The following is an 11,477-nucleotide window of genomic DNA, read 5'->3' on the forward strand; positions in this document are numbered from 1 at the left end:
AGCTTCCAGCAGCCTTGTCTGTAGCGTTTGCATCAGGTCATATTCTGGATCAAGTTTCCTCTGCCAACCCTACAAGTTGCAGGCAAGTACCAGTACGTGTTACGGAATCACGTCAATTACCAAAACGGGCAGTAATGACAATATGAACTAAGGTTTGTCTTCATGTTGTTAAGGCATTTCAGCAAGTCACTCCTAGGACTACTATGAAACAATTCCAAAAAGAGAATTAAGTCCCTGTTCTTAACTTCTAGACTGTTTCAACTATCAGGCAGATTTACTCCTCAGGCTATGACGACAGCTATTTATTTAGATTCCTTCAGCAAGAGATAGAGTACGTTTTATGCAAAAGTAAACATAAAGACAAAGGAGGTCTTTCCTAACAGATAAAAGAGAGCACAGGACAAGAGGGACGGAGTCAAAAATAGAAATGTCAATTGGTCAAAGGTTCAATTGAAAAGAAAGAAGTTACCCCAAGGACCAAGGTTGCGACCATCACAGTGCATACGTTGCCATCAACATTCACTTTATGACGCCTTACTTTCTCAAGCAGTTCTTGCATGCATTCAGCTGGATGGACTAGATCACCCTCAGGAGTACCCCAAAAAGTGAATGATTCTTCTACTTCCTGTTGAATCAAAGCATAGTAAGAAGAAGAAGATAAGAAAACATTTTCCTAGCTCCTCACTGTCCTAGTTTAAATTATTCCCACCAAGGAAGTTACATCTATATACATCACCTCAATAAAAGCCTTTGGGTTTGGGCAGTTCTGTCGTTGCGATAATCTGAGTGTGCACTCTGCAGCAGTGCGACCATCTCTACGGGCAACAGCCTTGAAAAATTCCATATATTACACGCCATCACTCTCAGCACAAGTTCAGCGGTTCATGCCCTACATCAAGGAAAATGACTTGAGGCTTTGATTTAAAGAGCCCTTTTCGAGAAGCCTCACTTGGAGACACCAGGACAAGGATATTTCCAGGATGCAAGTCACCATGAATGAAGTTATCCTGAAAGAAGAAAATTATAAGCTCATGGAAACCGGAATGGTATCATACTTTTCTCTCTCAAACAGATGAGGTGATGGGAAACAGGGATCAAGCATCATTAGGTGGATATCACATAACAATGTTACCATAAGCGAACCAATTAAAAATAGTTACCTCAATCATCTTCAAAAATGCATCAACTCCAATATGAGCAAGTGCAGTCTTAATCCTGTCATGTCCTTCAGGTCCATCAACATAATGTGCGACACTTTCCCCTGGCTCATAAGTTTCCACTAAAACAGCAGGATGCACAAGTGGATATACAGGCTTAGGAAAAGAAACATTCTTCCGGCTTCGAAAATTATATACAAATCGGTTCAAATGGGTAGCTTCCCTTGCAAGATCAACTTGAGACATCATGAAAACAGCAAACTGCTGGACACTCTCATCTAATCTCAACCAGTTCAGAGTTGGAATGAACTTTAATATCTTTGCCACCAAGTTGATAATCATAAAATCTCTCCTAATTGATTCACCGACACCAGGATGTCTAACCTTTACTGCAACTACCATGGGCTTGATCCGCTGACCAGGATAGCGGAAAATCAAAGAAGCCCGGTGCACCTGAGCTATACTTCCAGATGCCACAGGCTCCTCTTCAAAATCCTCGAAAATTTCAGAAAGTTTGCGGCCAAATGCTCTTTCAATAGTTTTCTTAGTGTAGGCAAAGCTATGTTCAGGAGCTTTGCTGTGAAGCTCTGAAAGCTTGGTGCATAGATCTCTGGGGAAGAGATCTGGTCGTGTTGCTGCCCACTGACCCCATTTGATGAATGCCGGACCTGCCTTTTCAATTGTGCGATGCACAACCTCAAGCCACATTTTCTTGACTCGTGGACCACAAGAGTCGATAAATGGTGCCATTATTATGCTAGGAGAGAACAAAACTGCAAGATAGAGAGACCTCAGCAGCAAGATAACACCTTCTACTAATGAAAGTAGTATAGAGGAAACAAAAGCATGCCCTTCTTGTGCACGCATATACAAAGAATTCTGTGATGGGTAGTAGTCTGTCTCTAATAAAGTCCCCTGTGCCAACGCCACTCGTCCACATGTCAAGCCAAATACAGCAGGAACTATCAGGTGTGAGCGGGACAATGCTAAACTGACTGCTTGAGCAATCCTGCCTATGTTAGGCAAAGTACGACCACCGGCATAACATCTTCGGGTAAGCCTTTTCCAAGCAACTTGGGCGCAATGAGTTACTGCACTACTTGCACAGAGGAAGGACTGGTTCCTGACAAAATAACTTTGACACAATCCTTTGTTGGTAGTCGACCTACAGCAAGAGTACACACTATATTGCGGCGAACGCAACCCAAAAGTAACAACTGCTCCATACTTCCTAAAACTTGAATGGCTCCTCGACTGGTTTGAAATAGCAGATTGTGAACCTTTCTTAATCTTTGCAAATGTCAAAAGTCTGCATGCCAACAATTTCTCTCGTCATTTACCATGTAAACTCTATAAACCTTAGAAGCAAATTCTAAATTCTTAATTATTAAGAACCCAATTGCCAATTTCGCAAAACGTGAGGAAAGAATACTTTCATTCTTTATTTTATTAAACTCGATTGTTGGAAAAAATATTTTTCAAAAAATTCAAATATTTAACATATAATTCATTGGGCAATCACTAAATTAACGAAATCATTACATTATGTTACAACAGAAGAATAAACCTTCTTCGGTACAAATCAATTTCACTTTTTTTTTTAAAAACGACAACCAAAAAAAACTTTAAAAGCCTTAAACCCAAACTCCTGGATAACGTAATCCTAAAACAACCGGACCCAGAAAAAGGTAACCCCAGCTAAAGAAAACCCAGAAAATATTTTTAATGAAAAAGCAGAAAATTTTTTTTGAAAAGGGTAAAGAGATCAACCTAGACATGTCGATATGAAGTGAGGGATATAAAAGGGAGCTCGGAGAGGCTAACGCGTGAACGCGGTGATGAATAGAAGAAAAGTTCTTGAAGGCAATTTCTTATTGATGAATCTTTTTTTGATTAACAATCAGAATCCGGGTGTGTGTTTTTATAGTTCGTTTTGGTAAAACCTACCCGCACAAGGGGAAGGAGAAGAAGAGAAACAGACCCACCCCCGACTTGGTATTTTATTTTAATAAACGGTAAAAAAATAATAAATTTTATTTAGACCTCTTTTCTCAATTAATATATTTTATAAATAATTTTTATTACTAGCAAAACTTCGAGATGTTAATTTTGACAGTAAAATACAAAAATATATTTAAATATAAACAAATAAATTAACTTTAAATAGAGAGTTTTTAATATTTTTATTAAACAAAAATTAACAATCCAATTTTACGTAAGAACAGAATTTATCCTTAGTATATTAATTACAAAAATATTTAAAATTCTCCAAAGAAACTCCAAAAATTTTGGAAAGATAAAGAACATCTGGAATCTATATTTTGTTGGTTTGTTAAAAATCTAAAAGTTGTGATCTCATTGACTTGTTTCACCTCATTAGTTAAAAGTTTGCCTTACATAAAAATATTATCCAACACACATACAAATAGAAATAATCAATTATGAATAATTCAATTAATTTGGGTCGATTTTTTTGATGTTGATATAAATAGATTAAAATGTATAATCTATTCCAACCAAAATTAATGAAAATTACGTACACATCAGAATCAGTTGTTTACCAACAAAGACCCATCTCCATAACCATGCATAGCCATATCAAACCTATTACGTATTTGTTTTGTGAATGTATCACAAAATCTACTGAATATTATATGTTGCACTATCTGCTAGCGCTTCTTCACTGCTGGCTCCTTCCGTGAGTTGACATACACTGCAGCAACTGGAAACCCCAGGCTGTTTTGAGCAGCGAATTGGCGAGTACTAAAGTTGGCTCGGCCATCTGGGAGTTGACACCCTCCCTCCTGCTTAAACAGTACCAAAATATACCTGTGAATTCCTGCCATAAGGAGATGATTGCTTTTTGCATGTTAAAATGAGAAGCAGCCATGAGACTGCCTGCCCAGGCACCTTCATATAAAAAGGACTCATGTTAAAAGACCCTCCATTGACTCTTGTTAAAGGAACCTCCATTTAGAAATTTTATGAAAATGCGTTCAAAGGCCTCTTGTTATGAAACATGGTCATTTTTCATTTTTGATTTCACCCATAACTTGGTTTCTAATTTCCTAAAATCTGTTCCAATTGATGGTAGTTTGATTGAGCTCTACAGAATGTTCTCTTTCTTTTCATATTTTCTCCAGAGTCCAGGAAACCATTGATCTCTGCAGCACTTGCATTTTATGCCGACTGGCCAGGAATCTTTACTATTCACAGCTAGCTACTGCCATGAAAGAATCTTAAAAACTTGTAAATTTTAACTATTGAGTTTCGCCTTCCAGGTTTATTCTGCATGGAACGTAAATCATCAAGGGGGGCTGTCAGTGTGCTGCTCAAGGGATTGTGGAAGTTTAGAGCAATGCAGTATTAATTTAACACTTCTATGAGCAATTAATGAAATGAAAGTAGACCTATGAAATATTGCAGATGTGTAACACACAATGCAAATGTCAGGACGACACAATTCTCGTAAAGATCCCAAACCAAGAAGAATTTTTTATATTGGAATCGCAGCAGAAGTACCTTACTGAATTTGGAAAGCTAATCGCTGTTTCAAAATCTAACCTAACAATATCATATCTTCCTTGCTATTCGGTCTTCTTAACAAGTTTATAAGCTTCGTTTGACCAAAAGACAAAAGAAAGATGTTTCTCAGCTCACGAAAGAAGGGAAAAGAAAGTCAAAACTGGACTTGAAATGAATGGAGGGTAAGATATTATCCATCATGACTGAAATGACTGTTGCCATCACTACCCTGTCAGTTATCCTCGTCCCACTCCCAGCTAAAGGAGATAGAAATCCCTCCCTCATTCTTCCATTTAAAGGAGATAGAGAAACCAGGTACGCTGCCATAATACTCGTTCTCTACTGCAGCAGCGTAAATATCATATGGATGATACAGTAGCACCTTGGAAACACTATAAACAGCACTTGCAAGTATTACTGATCCAGCACCCTTATAAAAGGACTTAACACCCTCAGTTTTGAAAATTTGCGCAAATGCATTCCGTGAACTCTTATATTTGACAGCTTCTCCTGAGGTCATCATCATCCTTCTACTTACTGTATCCAATGGGTGACAAACCAGCTTGCCAGTAAGATCAAACGCACAGTTTACAATACCTCTGCCCAAATAACTATTCTGCAAAAAACAAGCATTTCTTAACTGTATCATTTATCAGATTATTCGCGTAACCATAAACCAGATAAGCTCTGGGAAAAGTCATCTTTGACAAAAAGATTCAAAGACCGCATCCAGCATCTTTCGGGGAGATGACATTGATAAAGGATAGCAAAAAATAATGATGGTGCAGAGAGAAGAATACATGCTGGAATGAAACTGCAGTTTAATCACATAAAAGACAAAAATCTCACTGACCCGCGCTTGGAAATACAAAAAGTGTCGCCATGGCGTTAAAGGAGGGGATAGCACTGTCACCACACCAAGCTGAGCAAGTGCCATAGTATATCCACGGAACAATCCAGGAATGCCATCTACTTTCAGAGTTTTTCTATACACATCAAGTATACCATTAAACTGCCATTTGCTCAAGGAACCGGTAGTTTTGACATCATTTGCCATGCGTGTTCCAGCATAAAGAAATGGATAAACAAGAAACTGATTTACAACTGAAGAAAGAACAGCAGCCGATTTCATCTGAAAAGTACTCCACCGGCTTTCTTGACTCGCTATGTATTCATCGAATTTAACCTGTAGGACCTGTAGCACATAAAGGCGTAAGATGTTACAAAATTCTAAATCATGAGAATAGGACAGCTTCCTATAGGACAACTTCGGTGGAAGTTACCTTGGCTAAAATATGTGTCGTGGCCCTTGGAACGTTGCCTCTCCAAAGGGAAAAGATACCTTCATTTCTGATTGTTCTGGCATAGCAGTCAAATATTCCATTATATGGTTTGATCAGCCGACCTGACTTGATCATCTCGTTCTGGTTTTGCATCAAGAGCTTCACTCGTTCAAATGGAGCAACTGCTGTCCTGATAATACCTCTTGTAGCCAACCCAAACAGAAAAGGATCTTTCTCCCATAGGGCACTTACAAAAGTATGTGTCAAGGGTGTTACAAAACATGAAGATATCCTGTTCACCAAGGCACCACCCCCATGAATCTCTTGCATCCTTGGAGTGTAATTCAAATGTCTGACTGAGAGGTCAGGTTGCCAATGTATCTTTTGAGGTACAGGTGGATGCATTGGCCCATGTTCCATTCTGCAATTCGCTCTTTTCGCCTGCAAAGAAATAAACCATACGGGTAAGATTTTCTTATTTAGTTTAAGAACCCGATGAAGCACATTCATAAAGAAGACAAAGTGTGAGGAGTGTGATGCAAAAAATATATATATAAGCCTCAAAAAGTTTATGGACAAGTTCATGTGTCATGTGTATAAAAAACTTGGAAAAAAGAACATGAAGCTCAATAGCATATTAGTCTCCTATAGAAAGAAAACACCAAACGTAATAAAAATGAAGGTTTCTGAATATCATCTGCACAGCAAACTATCCAAACCGAGACTGAGGAAAAAGAAAAATCAAGATTTGCCCAACAACCTGTAACGAATTGAACCATTCTGGATCAACGTGATTAGAGCCAATTAAGATTACTAATATTCTCCTACAATTCACCGTGTTAGCATACTAAAACTACTTCTGCTTGGCCAGGTGTTAGGTTTCTATTTAGCTATCTAGCAAAGCAAGAAAAGAACAGAAACGGTTTGTGGCTTACGTAAATGACCAAGAACCGAAGAAAACACTCACCAGAAACTAAAGAAAAGAAGAAAAACCAATAAAATTCATGTCGAGAATCATGAATGGCATTACACAACATTTCTTTTCACACCCAAGAAGGAGAATTTCACGTCCAACCCTAGAAACGAATGTTTCGAAACCAGCGATAAGTTCTCACAGAAGATTCAAGTTCACTAATCGAGTAAAGTTCACTAATCAAACGATAAGTTCTGTTTGATTCTTGGAGAAAAGGAGAACAATACTTAGAAGAAGAAATGTATGTGCCCCATGTTTTAGATTACTAACATCCATTCAACGAGAACCAAAGAAAAGTCAAAAGAGAGGGATAACGAGAAGAGAAACCAATATGAAGAAAGATACTACCAGTTATCACAGAAGAAGTTGCGCTAGAAAAGCCAAAGAAAGAGGAGAAAATAGCCAGTTTTCCATCTCAAGCAAAAAGCTCTGTTGCGGTTGTTGTTGGAAGGAGAAAGGAGATGATTACTTTTTCCTGGTTAAAATGAGAAGCAGCTATGAGACGTACCGTTATATATAAGGTCACCCGAGGCACGTTCAACGAATTAGCATTTAGTTACAGTAATTAAAAGAAACATCTTTTACACTACCCTGTACAAGAAATAGTGGTTCCAATGTAGTGTAATACCCTGTATAGGACCCCTTCACTAGCTACTAAGACTCTTCTTGCTTCTTACTAGTTGCTTTCTTTAACCAAAAACGTACAAAAGAGGTGAGTAGAAACGAGCATAGAAGTATATACTACCCAGTTTTCCATTTGAAGCATTAGCTTAGTTGCGCTGGTTGCAGTATAAGAAAGAAAGGAAATACATATACTGCATGTTGAAATGAATGCGAGCTATAAAACAAATGGCTCGTCGTGCTATTCATTTACAATTGTGCTATTAAAATGAAAAATAACAGGTTTCGAGGCAATTTGATTCTTAATTTTTAGCCAACCTCTGGTACATGGAGGTCACGGTAAATGGTATTCATATAAACGGGCTTGCAGTCTTAACAGGTTTATGTAGGTAGTTTGGATCTGTACTTTATTGACATGGTTCAATTCACAAAACTTCCTAAAATCTGTGCCCAATGGGCCTAAGATTAGTGACGATGGCGACTCGGTATTTTTGATATTTTGATTGGGTCTCGTGGGCTTCAGGCAACTTGGCCTTGCTTCTCTCTGGCCTGCTTAATAAAGAGTGAAGAAATGATAAATGCCATTTACACCTCTTTTAGTTTTAATTTTTCTCATAGAACATCTCATAATTTCCTTTTTTTTTTCAATTTATACCTTCTAATTTCTTTTTCTCAATTAATATTTTGTAAATAAATTTTATTACTTGCAAAAGCTCAAGATGTTAATTTTGACAGTAAAGTACAATAATATATTTAAATATAAACAAACAAGTTAACTTAAAATTGAGAATTTTTAATATTTTTATTAAATAAAATTAACAATCTAATTTTACGTAAGAACAGAATTTATCCTTGGTATATTAATCAGGAAAAAAATAAATATTTAAGATTCTCGGAAACAAAAAGTTGAAAAAGTCAAAGAACCTCCAAAAATTTTAGAAAGATCAAAAACATCTTGAACTTATGTTGGTTTGTTAATTCTGTTAAAAAACTAAAAAAGTCAAATGTTTTGTTGACTAACTTGAGTTAAGGATTTGATATAGACGTGCATCCTCCTTCTAATTAATCAAAACTTAAAAGTCTTGTTCTCATCCGAGTTTAAACTCAACTTGTTGCAACTCATTGGTTGAGGTTTGTATTACGTAGAAATACTTTCCAACACACATACAAATCGAAATAATCAATTATTTATAATTCAGTTAATTCGAATCAATTTTTTTATATCGAGATTAATCAATTAAAACGTGTAATCTATTCAAACCAAAATTAATGAAAATTACGTACAGATCAAAATCCGTTGTTTATCAACAACGACCCATCCCCATAACCATATCAAACCTATTATGAACGTATCACAAAATCTACTGAATATTAAATGTTGCACTTGAAGTATCTGCTAGCGTTTCTTCACTGCTGGTTCCTTCTGTGAGTTGAAATACACTGCAGCAACTGGAAGCCCCAGGCTGTTTTGAGCAGCGAATTGGCGAGTACTAAAGTTGGCTCGGCCATCTGGGAGTTGACACCCTCCCTCCGTTGCTCGCTCCTGCTTAAACAGTACCAAAACATACCTGTGAATTCCTGTAGGTGGCTGGGGTCCCATGTAAGGCACCATCTCTCTTCCTGAAATCCCAATATCACAATATTGTATCATGTAAAGTAACTTGAAAATCTATGTTCTCGTCTTCTATGATTAAGAGTAGTGTTTTGGAGATGAAAGAGTAGAATGGAAAAGCTATACCTTCGGTAGCTTCATGTCCCTCAGGAATATCTACAACAATCCTGCAACAGAAACATTACTTGAACCAAATTTTTATAGTGACATTTCATTCTTTACACAGTATACTAGCAGAGATAAGCATGATAATGGAATTACCAGTGCAGCCACTCCCTTAATCTGGGTTCACTTGGACTTGGGGCGTCAGGATCAACCATAACCTGCATATATTGCTACACTATTGAATCACTGTCACAGAGTTAAAGAGTGAGAAAGGAAAATTTATTGGAAGAATTGCATACGAGAGTGTATAAACTGGAAGAGACGAGAGGGCCAAGGATTCGGACATGAGGTTTATCAGCAGCAGAAGATGGCTTGATATCACAGCCATTGTGGACCTGCTTGGCGCCATAATGGACAGTAAGCTCCGCGGCAGGAGTGAACATGTCGAGCACATCTCCGATCACTCTGCCCACAACCAGTGGCTCCACGGACCTAGCCATATGGTGTCTCGATCGGACTAGACCCTTATTCTATCTTTGATGGATTAATCTAATTTATAGTTTTGGATTTTTCCTTTCGTTCTAATCTTTTTTGCTCTTGTTGGCATTGGGTGATGGAAATGACGAAGTGGGCCTGGGATTTGTTTAGGATCGACACGTTGAGGGGACAACTTTGCGTGACTCAACACGTTGCCTTGTCCACAAATGAAAGTGCCCATTAGACACGTGTTGGTCGTCTGGGCATGTGTCGGTCATTGGCCGGCGGCCGTAATCTCCAATAGACTGAAATATCCTCAACATCTTCATCTATCTTTATCTTGGTTTGTTATTGCAACATTTGTTCTTGTTTTTGCTTGCTGGTTATCTAAAAGGGTGAGGATAGACATTCCATATTCACCAAACCTGGAAGCTTTTGCGTTGAAAACCATCAACAAGACTTTGGAAGTGAGCGACTACCAGCTGCAATCAAATTGCTCCGATCCCACTCAAGGAAAGTGGGAATTCATGTTCTTTGACTGGCTTTTCTTAATATGCAGTCTCTCTTAAGAATAATTACACGAAAGCAACTAAGAATCAACACCAATCAACCATATATTTTAATCGTACAACAAAATTTGGTTGCACAATCAGATGCCATTGTTGGTCTAGTCAAATGGGAAATTGAGAAAGATTATGTTATGGAGCATTATTCAATCATTATTGGACGATTCCAGTTGCTTCATGGTGCGATCTCTGGGTTATTCTTGGGCCTCTCGGAAAAAAAAGAAATCTGGGGCCATTCTGTAATGGTTTGTGAGATGAACATTTGGGGTTTTGGGCTAACAGTTTCTGCTTGGATCAAGTGTCATCCGAGTGCAAAAGCCTGCAAAGGTTTGACATGGGCATGACTCCATTGCCCAATTGCAGAAGGCTCAACCATATTTGTAGTTGATCCCATCAATCTTGCCCTGGAGATAGGCCTATTAGGACCAAAATTTTCTCTTTCTGCACCAATAGTCTACGATTGGTGTTAGTCAGGATCCATAGCTAGCACAGGGAACCTTTTCTGATATTATCGGATTATCAGTATTAAGAAAAACCCATACCGAACGGGCTACTGATAACTACATCTTGTTGTTATATAAAACCTGTTCGACTGTGCACCATGAAGATTACAACCAGATAATCACAAGTCACAAACCAATTGAATTCAGAAAACAAGGACAGGAAGGAAAGAACAAACATACAAAAGCTTAGCTTAACGTGTTTGACATATGGTTGGTAACTGTGGGGTGGCTTCTCCAATACATGTTGAAAAAAATTGCTGCCTCGGTATAATTTTGGATCAAGCCAGGGAGCTAAGGTTAAACTCTGAAGTCTGCCATCGTTTCTGATTTTCACCTTCAGTCAAGTGATTAACTTTGGTTATTGGGGGATTCAATCATTCAACAGCTATCCAACACGTATTAGGTAGTAAGGAAGGTATTGATTGCATTTCAAAGCAGGAATCAATTCTAATGGCAATCTGGCACCAATTAGCAAAAACAAACCATAACAAGGCCGGTGAAGTTGATTTCATGAACAATTGTCCCTAGCAAAAACAAACCATACCAAGGCCACTGCTGGTTTTTGCCCATTTGCCGATTTAGACTCTCTAGCTGGCTAGAGCTAGCCAGAACCTTATCGATAAAGGGCATGATTAATCATTTTCAAACCAGAGAA

At 38.0% G+C, this 11,477-nt stretch overlaps 1 protein-coding gene and 1 pseudogene across 1 annotated transcript; both read right to left on the reverse strand.

The window, feature by feature from the left end:
• LOC110424317 (uncharacterized) overlaps positions 1 to 4,130 on the reverse strand; it is a 5,266-nt pseudogene extending 1,136 nt beyond the window's left edge.
• Positions 4,131 to 8,788: 4,658 nt separating this feature from the next.
• LOC110424505 (protein MOTHER of FT and TFL1-like) lies at positions 8,789 to 9,849 on the reverse strand. Its single transcript, XM_021439084.1, has 4 exons — positions 9,576 to 9,849; positions 9,433 to 9,494; positions 9,298 to 9,338; positions 8,789 to 9,179 (listed from the first exon to the last, which is right to left on the reverse strand). Exons 1-4 carry the CDS (start codon positions 9,774 to 9,776, stop codon positions 8,956 to 8,958), a joined length of 528 nt encoding a protein of 175 aa, XP_021294759.1. The 5' UTR covers positions 9,777 to 9,849; the 3' UTR covers positions 8,789 to 8,955.
• Positions 9,850 to 11,477: the final 1,628 nt, after the last annotated feature.

The sequence above is a fragment of the Theobroma umbraticum genome, unplaced genomic scaffold (genome assembly GCF_002168275.2).
Source record: "Theobroma umbraticum cultivar Fairchild unplaced genomic scaffold, ASM216827v3 scaffold_204.0, whole genome shotgun sequence".
Lineage (NCBI taxonomy): Eukaryota > Viridiplantae > Streptophyta > Magnoliopsida > Malvales > Malvaceae > Theobroma > Theobroma umbraticum.